Here is a 16,763-nt window from a genome sequence, read left to right on the forward strand (position 1 = left end):
ATGTTTATTTTTGAGAGAGAGAGAGAGAGAGAGAGCGAGCGAGCGTGGGCATGAGCAGGGGAGGGGAGAGAGAAGAAAATAGGCCCCAGGCTCTGAGCTGACAGCACAGAGCCCGATGCGGGGCTTGAACTCACAAGCCATGAGTGACCATGGATTTTTATCTATATCCTTTTAGGTTTTTAAGTCTCTGTATTAGCGAATTTGAAGCTAATCTTAATGAAAGCATATAGATTTAGAGTTCTTATATCTTCTTATTGAATTGAGCATTTTAACATTGTAATGTTTCTCTAAATCTCTAGTAATAATTCTTACTTTGAGTATTTGTAGAATAGTTCTATAATTATATCAACTTTTAATGATGCCTTTGAACAGTTTACCTTTTTCCACTGTATTATTTTCAATCTCTTTTATATTTTAAGTATAGCTCTAATAAACAGCACAGAGTTGGGTTTTGTTTTTTATTTTGTCTGCCTATCACTGGATTTTAACTGAACTGCTTAATCCATTTCAATGTAATACAATGACTAGTATAAATGGGTGAAGGTCTACCATCTGATTATTTGTTACCTATTTGTCCCATCTGCTCTGTTTACTTCTTTTTTAATGTTTATTTATTTTTGAGAGAGAGAGAGAGAGAGAAAGAGAGCGAGCAAGCAATGCAAAGGCAGAGAGAGCATTAAGACAGAGGATCTAAAGGGGGCTCTGGGCTGACAGTAGAGAACCCAATGTGGGGCTCAAACTCATGAGACATGAGATCATGACCTGAGCAGAAGTTGGACACTCAACCAACTCAGCCACCCATGCGCCCCTCAGCTTACCTGTTTTTAAATGCATTTTCGATTAAACAGATGTTTTATTGTTCCATTTTTTTTCCTATTTTACTTCCTATTTTATTCACTTTTAAGTTATACAATTTTAATAAGTATTTTAGTGTTTACCTTAATAGATTGAAAAAAATTCCTGAATTATTTTTACCTACCATAATTAGCAGTTTAATAATTTTAAAAATAATGCAACTTATAGCAGTTTAATCCCATTAACCTTCCTTGTCACCCACTGTGCTATTATTGTCATATGTTTTACTTTTATGATTTAAACTCTATAGATCACAGTAAATAGTTTCTTAAAGGCAATACTTTAAAATTTACCTACATTTTATATTTGTATTTACCTCAATTTTGTATTTTATAAAATATCTTTATATTATCTATAACTCCTCTGACACTCTTCATTCCTTCCTGCACTTACATGCCTTTATCTGGAATGATTTTCCTTCAGCCTGAATGCTGAAAGGGCTTTACAGTTAAGTTCTACCATGCTTTCAAGAAACTTAATTCCAATCCTTAAAACATCTTCCAGAATAAAAGGGGAGAGTATTTCTCAGTTCATCTTTTGAGTCTTGCATAACCTTCAGACAAAAAGCAAGCCAACAACATATATAAGAGAAAAATTACCGGCCAATCTCAGGACTACAGATGCAAAAATTCCTGAAAAAAGTTAATGGCAATCTAAGGCCAACAATATGAAAAAAGATCATTCATTAAAACTGATTTGGGTTAACCCAAGAAATCTAGGGGTAGTACTCTTAGAAAATGTTATAAATGTCACTCAATATAGTACAATAGTGAGACATGCACCACGGCTTCAACAGCAACAGTGGGTCTCATGGTCTGGGCATTGTCAGGCCCTCTTCCAAGGGACTGTAGGCATATGCCAGTCCTTGCTCTACCATAATAATGAAAAACCATGATTAAAAATCGCCAATATGTTGGAGGAGATGAAACAGGACTCTGTAAGGTATGTTCCTGAGACACTGAAGAAATATGATATAGAAAAGGGCATTGTGGCCCATATTAAGAAATATGGCTATTAAGAAATAGTGTAATAAGAATTCAACCCCACCTGGCACTACATTGTTGGGAGGAACTTTGGTAGTTACCTCACCCATGAAACCCAATACTTCATCTACTTCTATCAAGGCCAAATAGTCTTTCTTAAAACTGGTTAAAAGTATAGACTATTCTAGGGGCACCTGAGTGGCTCAGTCGGTTAAGCGTCCAACTTCGGCTCAGGTCATGATCTCATGGTTCGTGAGTTCGAGCCCCGCGTCGGGCTCTGGGCTGACAGCTCAGAGCCTGGAGGCTGTTTCAGATTCTGTGTCTCCCTCTGTCTGCCCCTCCGCTGCTTGCACTCTGTCTCTGGCATTGTCTCAAAAATAAATAAACATTAAAAAAAAATTAAAACAAAAAAGCATAGACTATTCTAGACCCAGTGATCCATCCAAAAACAAGGACCACAGCCTAAACTCCCAACACCAGTTCCTGAAATCTTCAACCTTGATTAAAGGAACACTTCAATCTTTGAAACTTTGTGTTGTTTTGTACAGGGCATTCTCTGTACTAATTTGTTGTAGCTATTAAAATATTAGCAAAATATCTTGTATTTATTTTCCATTCCATTCATCTCTGCCCTATGTTTTTTCTTCTGAAAATAAATTCCTTTCAAAAAATTAATAAATTTGTTGGAGGAAAACAGTATTACATATAATTTTTTTTAATACATGGAAAAATACAGTCAACAGATGCAGTATTCCATACAACTCAGCACATACTCATGATAAAAAGAATCAGGCAAAATGAAAAGAGAATTTCCTTAACTTGATAAAGAACATCTACAGCAAAGACCAACTTTATTTTTTTTTCAACTTTTTTTTTTTTTTTTTGGGGGGGGGGACAGAGAGAGACAGAGCATGAACGGGGGAGGGGCAGAGGGAGAGGGAGACACAGAATCGGAAACAGGCTCCAGGCTCCGAGCCATCAGCCCAGAGCCTGACGCGGGGCTCGAACTCACGGACCGCGAGATCGTGACCTGGCTGAAGTCGGACGCTTAACCAACTGCGCCACCCAGGCGCCCCAACAAAGACCAACTTTAATGATGATAAAGAAGCCCACAATCACATCTATTCAATATAAAATGGTAGTCCAAAATTATTGAAAGAAAAAAGAGAAAAAGAAATATTAAAAACACAAGAGACTAAAAAAGAAATACTGTCATTATTTGCAGATGGATATATCCTCCATGTTGAAAGTTAAGAAAATTTTGTCAGGTTGTTAGATACAGAAGTAAAAATTTAATTTCATTTAATTAATTGCATCTATTAGAAAGTAAAAGTTTTTTTTTTAAATAAATGTTTATTCATTTTTGAGAGAGAGAACATGAACAGGGAGAGGCAGAGAGAGAGGGGTACAGAGGATCCAAAGCCGGCTCTGCACTGACAAGTCCAATGCAGGGCTTAAACTCACAAACCACAAGGTCATGACCTGAGGTGAAGTCGGATGCTCAACTGATTGAGCCACCCAGGAGCCCCAAGGTTTTTTTTGTTTTTTTGTTTTTTAATCCCAGTATAAACATACAGTGTTATACTAGTTTCTGGTGTACAATACAGAAATTCAATAATTCTATACATTACTCAGTGATCAAGGTAAGTGTGCTCTTAATCCCATTCATTTAGTTCACCCATCCCACCACCTGACTCCCCTCTGGTAACCATGCATTTGTTCACTATAGTTAAGAGTTTGTCTCTTGGTTTCTCTTTTTCCTTTGTTTCTTTTGTTTCTTAAATTCCACACATGAGTGAAATCATGTGGAATGTGTCTTTCTCTGACTGGTTTATTTTGATTAGCATTATACACTCTAAATCCATCCATATTGTTGCAAATGGCAAGATTTCATTCTTTTTATGGTTGAACAATATTCCATTGTATACATATATCACTTCTTTATCCATTCATCCATCAGTGCAACTTGGGCTGCTTCCCTGATTTGGCTACTGTAAAAAAATGCTGCAGTAAACACAAGAGTGTGTATACTTTTTCCAATTTATCTTTTTTGTTTTCTTTGGGTAAATACTCAGTAGTGTAATTACTGAATCATACGGTAATTCTATTTTTACTTTTTTAAGGACCTCCATACTGTCTTACACAGTGGCTATACCAGTTTGCATTCCCAACAGGGCAAGAGGGTTCCTTTTTCTCCACATCATAACCAACACTTGTTTATTGTGTTTTTGATTTTAGCCATTCTTACCAGTGTGAAGTGATATCTCATGGTTGTTTCGATTTGCATTTCCCTGATGATGAGTGATGCTGAGCATCTTTTCATGTGTCTATTGGCCATCTGGATGTCTCCTTTGGAGAAATCTCTGTTTATGTCTTCTCCCCATTTTTTAATTGGATTATATGGTTTTGGGTGTTGAGTTGTATAAATTTCTTACATATTTTGGATATTAACCCTTTATAAATGTCATTTGCAAATATCTTCCATTTTTTAGTTTTGCTAGTTGTATCATTTGCTGTGCAGAAGTTTTTTTAATTAGATGTAGTCCCAATAATAGTTTTTGCTTTTGTTTCTCTTGTTTCAGGTGACACGTCTAGAAAAATGTTGTTATGGCCAGTGTCAGAGACATTACTGTGTTTTAGATTTTTATGGTTTCTGGTCTCATATTTAGGTCCTTAATGCATTTGGAATTTATTTTTGTGTATGGTGTGAGAAAGTGGTCAAGTTTCATTCTTTTGCATGCAGCTCTCCAGTTTTTCCAATACCATTTGTTGAAGAGACTTTTTCCCACTGCATATTCTTGCGTACTTTGTTAAGGGTTAATTGACCACGTGATAAGTGTGGGTTTATTTCTGGGCTTCCTATTTCTGTCCCATTGATTGCTATGTCTATTTCTGTACCAGTACCATACTCTTTTGATTAATACAGATCTGTAATTAAAATGTGAAGTTCAGTGTTGCCTGGGTGGCTCAGTCAGTTAAGCATCTGACTTTGGCTGAGGTCATGATCTCACAGTTCATGGGGCTGAACCTCGTGTCAGGCTCTGTGCTGGCAGTGCAGAGCCTGCTTGAGATCCTCTCTCTTTCCCACTCTGCCCCTCCCTAACTTGTGCTTTCTCTCTGTGAAGTTTTGAATTGTGATACCTCCAGTTTTGTTTTTCTTTTTCAAGACTGCTTTGGCTATTCAGGGTCTTTTGTGGTTCCATAAAAAGTTTAGGGTAGTTTTTTCTAGTTCTGTGAAAAATGCTATTGGTATACTGATAGGGATTACATTAAATCTATAGATTGTTTTAGATAGTATGGACATTTTAACAATATTTTTTCTTTCAACTCATGAGCATAAGGAATGTCTTTCCATCTGTGTGGACTTCAATTTCTTTCTTTAGTTTATTCATTTATTTTGAGGTGGGGGAAGAGACAGAGAGAGAGAGAGAGAGAGAGAGAGAGAGAGAGAGAGAGCAAGAGCACGAGCAGTGGAGGGGCAGAGAGACAGGGAAAGAGAAGATCCAAAGTAGGCTCTGGGCTGACAGCAGAGAGCCCAATGAGGGACTCGAACTCACAAACCATTAGATCATGATCTGAGCTGAAGTCAGATGCTTAACCAACTGAGCCCCTTCAGACATCCCGGTCTTCAATTTCTTTTATCAGTGTTGTATGGTTTTCAGAGTACAGGTCTCTCACCTCCTTGTTAAGTTTATTCCTAGACATTTTATTATTTTTAGTGCAACTATAAATGGGACTGTTGCTTAATTTCTCTTTTTGCCCTCTCCTTAGTAGTGTATAGACATGCAATGCATTTCTGTACATTGATTTTGTACCCTGAGACCTTACTGAATTCACTGTTCAGTTCTAGCAGTTTTTTGGTGAAGTCTTTAGGGTTTCCTATGTATATTATCATATCATCTGCAAATAGTTGAAAGTTTGACTTATTCCTTACCAATATGGAAGGTATTCCTTGTCTGGTTGCTGTAGCCAGGACTTCCAGTAACATGTTGAATAAAACTGGTCAGAGTAGACATCTGTGTCTTGTTCCTAACCTTAGGGGAAAAGCTCAGTCTTTTGCCATTGAATATGAACTTAGCTGTGGGTATTTCATATATGGCTTTTATCATGTTGAGGTATGTTCCCTCTAAACCTACTTTGTTGAGGGTTTTTTATCATGAGTAGATATTGTACTCTGTCAAATGCTTTTACTGCATCTATTGAAATGATCATATGGTTTTTATCCTTTCTCTTGGTGATGTGCTGTATCATGTTGATTGATTTGCAAATAATGAACCATCCTTGCATCAGGAATAAATCCCACTTAATCAGAGTGAATGATTTTTTTTAAATGTATTATTGGATTCAGTTTGCTAACGTTTTGTTGAAGATTTCTGCATCTCTGTTCGTTCATGAGAGTTACTGGCCTGTAGTTCTCTTTTTTTGTAGTTTTGGTATCCAGGGTAATGCTGGCTTTGCACAGTAAGTTTGGAAGCTTTCCTTCCTCTTCTAATTTTTGGAATCATTTTTAAAGTAAAACTTTTTAAAGAAGCATTATTAAAATATCTAGAAATCATCAATATAAAAAGCTTCTGCACAGCAAAGGAAACAATCAACCAAACTAAAAGGCAGCCTATGGAATGGCAGAAGATATAGAAATGTCAATGACATATCTGATAAAGGGTTAGTATCTGAAACCTACAAAGGACTTATCAAACTCAACAACCCCCTTCCCAAAAAAACCAAATAACCCAGTTGAAAAATGGGCAGAAGACATGAATAGACACTTTTTCAAGGAAGACATCCAGATGGCTAACAGACTCATGAAAAGATGCTCAACATCACTCATCATCAGAGAAATACAAATCAAAACCATGATGAGATACCACTTCACACCTATCAGAACAGCTAAAATTAACAACACAAGAAACAACAGGTGTTGGCGAGGATGTGGAGGAAGGGGAAACCCTCTTGCACTTTTGGTGGGAATGCCAACTGGTATAGCTACTTTGGAGAACAGTATGGAAATTCCTCAAAAAACTAAAAATAGAACTGCCCTACAATCCAGCAACTACACTATTAGCTATTTACCCAGAGGATACAAAAATACAGATTTGAAGGGATTCATGCACCTCAATGTTTATAGCATTTTCAACAATAGACAAACTATGGAAAGAACCCAAATATCCATCGACAAATGAATAAGGAAGATGTAGTATACACATACAATGGAATATTACTCAACCATCAAAAAGAATGAAATCTTGCCATTTGCAATGACGTGGATGGAACTAGAAGGTATGATGCTAAGCAAGATAAGTCAAACAGAGAAAGACAAATACCATATGATTTTACTCATATGTGGAGTTTAAGAAACAAATAAGATGATCATATGGGAAGTGGGGGGTGGGAGGGGAGAAAGGGAAACAAACCACAAGACACACTTACCACAGAGAGTAAGCTGTGGTTAAGGAGGTGGGCGGGGGATAGGTTAGATAGGTGATGGGTATTAAGGAGGGCACTTGTGATGAGCACTAGGTGCTTCAATTCAAAATGGGCTTTAATCCCTGTAAGGCCTAGTTTATTCAAGTATACTTTTAGGGCTATCTTCCCTAAATAGGGGTGATTTTTGCTAACCGGGGGACATTTGGCAATATATGGAGATACTTTTGATTGTCACAGTGGGTCCTGGCATCTATTGAGTCTACAGGCCAGCGATGCTTCCAAACATCCTTCAGTTCACAGGACAGTTCCTGACAACAAAGAATTACCTGGTTCAAACTGTCAACAGTAGTAAAACTGAGAAACCCTGATGTAGAGTACAGCTCCTTGAGGTTTTAGCATAAAACCAGAGAGGTTTGTTTAGCAAACAGCTCTGTCCTTAGAGGTCCTGAGCTCCAACTTTTGTCTCCCTAGTCCAGTAAGTATGTCAAAACAACTGCTTAGCTTCTCAACCTCTCAGTGGCCTTTTCTGGAATCTGTACACCATCAGGGGGAAAGAAGGTCTCAAATGTCCTTCTCAGTGGACTGGTTTTCTTTTCACCCCAGGGCTTTGGCTCTGTAATTCTTCACAGCCTTGGAGACTGTGGTATCTTATAAGATAAGCTCTTTATTTTTATTTTGATTCATCTTTTACAGTTGTTTTCAATAGTAGAGTTGCTTCAAAATACCTTCCCTACTTGACAAGATTCTAAATGTATATGTGAGAACAAAAGGACAAGAAGCAGCACAATATTTTGTCCCACCAGATACCAAGTCATGTGATAAAGCCATAGTAACAAAACAGTATGAGAAAAAAAGACACAAAAGAAAGGAAAAAAATTTAAAATAAAACCAAAAACCTTCAAAGAACTAAAATAAATAAATAAATAAACTTCCAAAAAAAAAAAAAAAAAATCCCCAAACCCCAAGCAAAACCACAGTAATGAAGTTTGTATAAGAATAGTAATATGGGGGACTAACAGAGGAAAAAAAGAAAAAGCCTCCAAATAAAGCCAAACATATATGGATACAAATGACAAAAGCAGGCATCAAGATTGACAGGAAAAGAATGGACTCCATCTTGCTGAGACAAGTGATTAACCAAAATGAAATTTTAGTAGTACCTAACAGCAGATGCAATCACTTCCATAACAATGAATACAAGTGTACATCAGTAAAAAGCAAAACAAACAAAGAAAACCCATACAATGCAATGGCAAAAGATATGGACATTTTACTGAAGATGATACATTAAGATGGCAAATAAGCACATTAAAAGATGTTCGACATCATTAGCCATTAGAGAAATACAAACTAAAATACAGTGAGATACTTCATACACACCAGAATGGCTAATATAAAAGTACACTGATGACTTCAAATACTGGCAAGGATGAAAAAAACTAAATCACTCATACATTACTGATAATAAAAAATGGTATAGCCACTCAGGGTAAGAATATGGTAATTTCTTACAAAACTAAACATATGCTTGCCATATGACTCCCAACTGCATTCTCAGGCACTGATCCCCCCAAAAAGATAACTTATATTAACACAAAAATCTGTACGTGAATGTTCACAGCAGCTTTATTCCTAAGAGTAAATAACCAGACACCATCCAAATGTCCTTCAACAGATGAATGATTAAATAAACTGGGTACATCTATCCCATGGGAATATTACTCAACAACAAATTGGAACAAATTATTGAGGCCCACAACTGTAATGAAACTTAAGGGAATTATGCTGAGTGAAAAGGCATTCTCAAAAAGATACAGTATCACTCCATTTATACAATAATCTTAAAAGACAAAATTATAATAATGGAAAAAAGAGGGGCACCTGGATGGCTCAGTCAGTTAAGCGTCCGACTTCAGTTCAGGTCATGATTTCACTGTTTGTGAGTTCAAGCCCCACACCAGGCTCTGTGCTAACAGCTCAGGGCCTGAAGCCTACTTTGGATCCTGTGTCTCCCTCTCTCTTTGCCCCTCCCATGCTCATGCTCTGTCTCTCTCTCTCTCTCAAAAATAAACATTAAAAAAAATAATAAAATAAAAAAAGATGGAAAATAGATTAGTGTTGTCCAGGGGTTGGGGAGAAGGGTCATCATGGCTATAAAAGCATGAACGTGGAACCCTTGCAATGGTACTTCCCTGAATCTTGACTGTGGCGGTAGTCATAGGAATCTACACAAGTGATGAAATTGCATACAACACTAACACACATACACACACACACACACACATGAAATTTGAAAAAGTTGGCAACTGTATCAATGTCAATTTGCTGACTGTGATATTATACTACAACAGCTGTACAACATGCTACTACTGGAGAAACTATATTCGCACTGATAAACATACTTCATAAGGTACAGAATTGGTCCTGGAGTGTTATTTTTAAAAATATATTTTTTAGTAATTTTTTTAATGTTTATTTATTTGTTTTGAGAGAGAGAGCGTGCACACATGCATCAGTGGGGAGGGGCAGAGAGGGGAGAGAGAGATTCCCAAGCAGACTCTGTGCTGTCAGTGCAGAGCCTGAGGAGATTATGACCTGAGCCAAAATCAAGAGTCAGAGGCTTAACTGACTAAGCCACCCAGGCACCCCAGAGTGTTATTGTTTTTAAAGTAAACATAAACTATTTTTAACTCTCAATTATGTAGAACATAGGTAATATGGGGGAAAAAAGACCATAAAACAAAAATGAGGTGAGTAAAATAACAACATAAAAAGGAGATATGGTATGCCAGGATAAGATTACTGAGTAGTACAGAATTCATACTATTGTCTTCAAATCAAGACATTATTTTTTAAAAACATTTATTGAGTTTGAGAGAGAGAGAGAGAGAGAGAGAAGAGAGCATGTGCGAATAAGGAAGGAGCAGAGAGAGAGGGAGAATCCCAAGCAGACTCCACACAATTCAGCACAGAGCCTGGTACAGAGCTCAATCTAACCAACCATGAGATCATGATCTGAGCTGAAACCAAGAGTCGGACACTTAACCGACTAAGCCACCCAGCTGCTCCAAGACATTTATTGTTAATGGAACAGAATTGAGAATCCAAATATAGAGCAAGTCATATGTATCAACTGATTTTCAATAAATATTCCAAAGAAATTCAATAGAAAAATGATAGGTCTTTTCAATAAATGGTACTGGAGCAACTAGACATTCATATGCCAAGAACAGAAAAATGTCTACCCTTCTCTTGTACCATACACAAAATTAGGGGCACCTAGTTGGCTCGGTTAGTAGAGTGAGTGACTCTTGCTCTCAGGGTTGTGAGTTTGAGCCCCATGCTGAGTGTTGAGATTACTTAAAAACAAAATCTCTGAAAAAATAAATTAGACTTCATCTAACATAAAACATCTGCTCTCTGCAAGAAATTAAGAAAATGAAAAGGATATAATTTAAAAAATCAAAATAGACATAGAATACTAACAGGTCTTTTCAAACTCAGTTAAGACAACTCAACAACAAAAATATGCAAAATCAGTAATTCAAAACTGTCAAGTCATGAAAAACGAGGTATAAGGCTAAGTGTCCGTTTATTAGGCTGCTATAACAAAAATACTGTACTCTTGGTAAGCTTTAAAGCAACAGAAATAAACCCATGCATATATGGGCCAATTAATTTATGACAAAAGAGCTAAAAATATACAACAAGGAAAGGACAGTCTCTGCAGTAAATGGTGTGGGAAAATTGGTCACATGCTAAAGAATGAAACTGGACCATGCCTTTCTACCATACACAAAAATAACTCAAAATGGATCAAAAACTTGAATGTAAGACCTGAAACCATAACTTCTAACATAGGCAAAAATCTCCTTGACACAGATCTTGGAGATGATTTTTTGAGTGTGGTATCAAAAGCAAAAGCAACAAAAGCAAAAATAAACAAGTGGTACTATATAAAACTAAAAAGCTTCTGGGGGCGCCTGGGTGGCTCAGTTGGTTAAGCATCTGACTCTTGGTTTTGGCTCAGGTCATGGTCTCATGGTTTCATGGGTTTGAGCCCCACGTCAGGCTCTGAGCTGGCAGTGCAGAACTTGTTTGGCATCCTCTCTCTCTCCCTTCTCTCTCTGCTCCTCCCCCACTCATGCTGTCTCTGTCTCTCTCAAAAATAAATAAATAAACCTAAAAAAAAATGTAAAAAGCTTCTGTTCAGCAAAAAACAACCATTACCAAAATGAAAAGACAACATACTATGTGGGAGAAAATATCTGCAAATCATATATCTGATATGGGGCTAATATCCAAAATATATTAAAAACCCATACAATTCAATAGGAAAACACCAAAACAAAACAAAAAACCCCCAATACATTAAAAAACAAAAAACTCCCAATCAAGATCAGAACAGACATTTTTCTAAAGGAGACAAACAGATGGCCAACAAGTACATAAAAAGATGCCCTACATCATTAACAGGGAAGCACAAACCAAAACCACAGTGAGATATTACCTCATGCCTATGAGAATGATTATTATCAAAAAGACTAGAAATAACAAGCGTTGGTGAGGATGTGAAGAAAAAGCATGAATTGTATACTATTTGTGGGGATGTAAATTTCTGTAGCCACTACGAAAAGCAGTATGGAGGTTCCTCAAAACATTAAAAATAGAACTACCATATGATCCAGCAATGCGACTTTTGGGTTATTTTTCTGAAGAAAAATACTAGCTTGAGAAGATATATGTAACCCTTGTTCACGGCAGCATTATTTACAACAGCTAAGATACAGAAAAAACCTGTGTCCACTGATGGATGAATAAAGAAACTGTAGTGTATATACGTGTGTATACACAAACACACACAATGGAATATTATTTGGCCATAAAGAATAAAATCCTGCCATTTGCAACAACTTGGACAGATCTCAAGGTCATTATGGCAAGTGACGTAAGAAAAAAGACGAATTTTGTATATTCTCTTATATGGAATCTAAAAAAAATCCAACAAGACCACATACACAATGAAAAGATTGGTGAATGACAGATGTAGGAGTGAAGGGTGGGAAAAATGGGTGAACTGTTTTTGGTTTTCCTTTTAGTTTAAATAAACTGATAAATTGGGGTGCCTGGGTGGCTTGGTTGGTCAGGCGACTAACTTCAGTTCAGGTCATGATCTCATGGTTTGTCAGTTTAAGCCCCGCGTCGGGCTCTGTGCTAACAGCTCAGAGCCTGGAGCCTGTTTCAGATTCCATGTCTCCCTCTCTCTCTGCCCCTCCCCTGCTAGTTCATATTCTCTCTCTCTCTCTCTCTCTCTCTCTCTCTCTCTCTCTCTCTCTCAAAAATAAATAAACGTTAAAGAAATTTTTTTAAATAAATAAATAAATTGATAAATAAGTCACAGAAATTTATTTCTCACTCCTCAGGAGGCTGAAGAGTCCAAGATCAAGATGTGGACAGATTCAGTGTGTGAAGGCCTACTCCTGTTCAAAGATGGTGCCTTTTTACTATGTCCTCATGTGGTGAAGGGGGAAGGGAGGTTCTCAGGGCTGTTTTTATAAGAGCATTAACCCCAGTCAATAGGATGGAGGCTAACCTAAAACCTAATTACCTCTGAAAGGCTCCACCTCCTACCATCACTCTAGAGGTCAGGATTTCAAAATATGAATCTTGGGGGATACACACATTTAGTCCATAACTCTGAAAAAAACTGTCAAAAACCACAGGAGACTGGGGAAACTTGACAACTAAATGCAATGCAGTATCCTGGACTAAAACACAGATAGGACATCAATGTAAAAACTGGTGAAATCTAAACAAAGTCAAGTTAGCAATAAGGTATCAATGGCATCTTTGTTATTTTAATGTTTATTCATTTTTTAAAGACAGAGCACAAGCAGGGGTGGTGTGGAGAGAGAGGGGCACACAGTATCCGAAGCAGGCTCCAGGCTCTGGGCTGTCAGCACAGAGCCCCACGCGGGGCTCTAATTCACAAACCATGAGAGATCATGACCTGAGCTGAAGTCGCATGCTAAACCGAATGAGCCACCCAGGAGCCCCTCAAAGTCATTTCTTAATTTTGACAAACACATCATGGTATTGTCAGATGTTAACAATGAGGGAAATTGAGTGAGGGGTATAAGGTAAAATTATTTTTCCTGGGGTGCCTGGATGGTTCAGTGGGTTAAGCATTCACATTTCAGCTCAGGTCATAATCTCATGGCTTGGCTTCTGAGTTCAGACCCCACGTTGGGTTCTGTGCTGACAGTTCAGAGCCTGAAGCCTGCTTCAGATTCTGTGTCTCCCCCTCTCTCTCTTCCCTCACCCGCTCACATACTCTGTCTCTCAATAAATAAATAAATAAATAAATAAATATTTAAAAATTTTTAATAAAATAAAAAATAAGAACATTATTTTTCCTAACTTACAACTTCTCTACCACTTTAAATTACTAAAATATAAAAAGTTTATTTCAAAAATAACAAAGTGGAGCACCTGGGTAGCTCAGTTGGTTAAGGGTGTGACTTTAGCTCAGCTTATGATCTCACTGTTTCTGAGTTCAGGCCCCATGTGGGGCTCCATGCTGACAGCTCAGAGCCTGGAGCCTGCTTTGGGATTCTGTCTCCCTCTCTATCTTGACCCTCCTCTGCTCGCACTCTGTGTCTCTCTCTCCCTCTCTCTCTCAAAACTAAATAAACATTAAAAAAAAAAACAGCATAGATTTAATCAGATATTTTACAAAAAAAGATACATGAAAAATAAATAAACATATAAAATGCTCATCATCAACTACAGTTTGGCAGTTTGTCAACTTGTTACAAAGTTAAATATGCATTCATACAACCCAGCAATTCTACTCCTAGGTATCTATCCAAAGAAATGAAAATACATCCATGCACAGACTTGTACTGGAATGTTTACAGCGACTTTATTTGTAACAATCAAAAACGCACACAACCCAAATGTCCATTATTTGGTGAACGGATAAACAATCTGTGGTGCATCCATACATTGGAATACTTCTAGCAATATAAAGGAATTGCTTACATATACATAAATATTATATTTTTATATGTGTGTGTGTGTGTGTGTGTGTGTGTGTGTGTGTGTGTAAATCTCAAAAGCTAAATGGAAGAAGCCAAACACAAAAGGTTTTATATATGTATATGTAAATTTTAGAAAACACAAAACAAAAAGGACAGAAATCATATCAGTGCTTGCTATGATCTGGGTGTCTGGTAAGTTGACTGATAACAAGTGTCATGAGGGGAACTTTTTCGGGTGATGAAAACATTTTATGCGAAAACTTATCCAATTACACAATTAAATGGAGTGAATTTTACTTAATGTGATTTATGCATCTGTAAGAATAAAAATAAAGGACACATTTTGAATGTCAAAACAAACAACAAAAAGGTATTTACTGAATACCCACCAAATGCCAACCATTGTGGGATAGGCTCATAAGATAAAATAAAGATGATGTTATTTGCAAAGAATGATGAAATTGGGCGAGGGGAGCTAAAGAGTAACTATTCTCTGGCGTCTAACCTCTACACCTTCCTAACAGTTCTCATCTACTTCTCAGTCTTTCCTTGTACCTACATAAAAGATAGTAAGATTTTAAGTGAAACAGACAGAATGAATACAGTGAAAATGAAGAGAATATGTGAAAATAAGGGGTTAGAAGAGAACTTGGAGGATCTGGGATTAGTTTGGTACTATTTTCAAAAGATAAGAGTTTAACAAAACAGTGCCTAGGTACAGAAAGCAAATCTGCAAGTTAAATAGGTAGGGTTTTGTTTCAGAAAAAAGTCAACCAGGTGTATCACATGTAATCTAATTATGATATTTTCCTAAGAGGCTATAGAAAAAATAAAAGTAAAAATAATTTCCATATCCTGAAACAACTGCAATAAGACAGAGGTGCCAAGAGTGCCATTAGGGTACCTGACCTAACCTAACCTTGACAGGAGATAGCTCTGATCGGAGTCCTGAAGAATTCAACCATTCCATAAATCATTCAGTTCTCTCTTGATCTTTTGAACTCAAAAGACTGTAATTCTTCACTTCCATTTTGAGGTACTGTGAACTTTTTCCTTATTTGATTCAGATGTTTTAAGAACTAGTTTGTTTCTTCTGGCCAGTCACTTGAAGAATGGGAATGAGTTTGTGTAGTATATATAACACAAAGTATTTTTGATTACAAACAACAAAAAAGAAGCTTGAGAACAAAAAGCAGAATTGTAAGGTTTCACAGGTATCTCAGAAACCAAAAAGCAAATTTGGGTATCACAAGGCTATACCGAAACCTAGAAAGTTGTTAAAAATTAAAACCATTCTCTTGATCTTTCTCAATGATGCTTCCCTTTATACATCTGAGGCTTTATTCTATCTCTAGAGACAAACTAAAACTTAAGAACTTTTGTATCTGTACCTATTCAAAGAGGGTCACTCGTTCCAGCTTTACCTGTTATTGGGTTTAGTACTATATAGAGTAGGTATTCATCCTTGAAACAATCATGAAGTATGGAAAAAGAATAATGAAGGATTCTGCAGTTCCCAAGTAAGCCACTGGGGTTCTCCAAAGGGAAAGTGGAAAGAAGCAGTTCTCAGAGAAAGTGTGTCACCTTCAGCAAGGAGGATAATTTTTAGCATAGTTACAAAATAACTATGCTAAAATATTTGGCATTATGGTGGCTAGGATATATTTTATAGGCAAATTATGAAATGTTATTACTGTTTTTACATATTAAATATGTTAAATTTTATGAAGGTAAAAAATTACTTTTTTTGGTTTGTATTAAATGTAATACACTGAATAGCTCAAGGAACACAGAATTTTTGGGGTGCCTGGGTGGCTCAGTCAGTTAAGCATCTGACTTCGGCTCAGGTCATGATCTTGTGGCTCGGGAGTTCGAGCCCCACATCAGGCTCTGTGCGGACAGCTCAGAGCCTGGAGCCTGCTTTGGATTCTGTGTCTCCCTCTCCCTCTCTCTCTGCCCCTCCCCCACTCACACTCTGTCTCTGTCTCTCTCTTTCCCTCTCTCAACAAAAACAAAAACAAAACTTAAAAAAACAAACAAGGAACACAGTATTTTCTGATCTCCCTAGACACTTTCCTACCGCCTTAAATTTAAGGTCACTACCATGTCTAAAATCAATCCATTTTTGTTCTGGCCTAATAATTAACCTAGAACAACGATAGTATGATGCAGCAATACAACTGTCTAGTGTTAACTGGATCTTATGAAAACCTGCTGTAATTGTGTTTTCCTGAATAGGAAGAAAAGACTGAAAGAGTCAGATTTGGCAATAAAATTAAAGACACCCGAGACTTTAAATCTGTACTGGATATCCCTCAAAGATCCATTTGGCTTATCTATATTTGAATTGAACTGAGTCAATACACACTTAAGTCTGCAAAGTTTCTGTTAACTTAATTCCACATCAAAGTGTCTTAATATGGTCTAGTCCTATAAAGAAAAGTTTGCCAACCTCTGT

The 16,763-nt window shown here is 37.0% G+C and overlaps 2 protein-coding genes across 8 annotated transcripts in view; one reads left to right on the forward strand and one right to left on the reverse strand.

Moving 5' to 3' along the window:
• The window catches only part of JMJD1C (jumonji domain containing 1C), a 263,036-nt gene that overhangs the window by 149,223 nt on the left and 97,050 nt on the right, over nucleotides 1–16,763 (reverse strand). The window lies entirely within an intron of this gene.
• Nucleotides 1,757–2,008, forward strand: LOC122232089 (dynein light chain 1, cytoplasmic-like). Its single transcript, XM_042961162.1, is given in 1 exon segment — nucleotides 1,757–2,008. A coding segment is annotated over 1 exon segment (243 nt). The 5' UTR covers nucleotides 1,757–1,765.

Source organism: Panthera tigris, chromosome D2, assembly GCF_018350195.1.
Source record: "Panthera tigris isolate Pti1 chromosome D2, P.tigris_Pti1_mat1.1, whole genome shotgun sequence".
NCBI classification, from domain to species: Eukaryota; Metazoa; Chordata; class Mammalia; order Carnivora; family Felidae; genus Panthera; species Panthera tigris.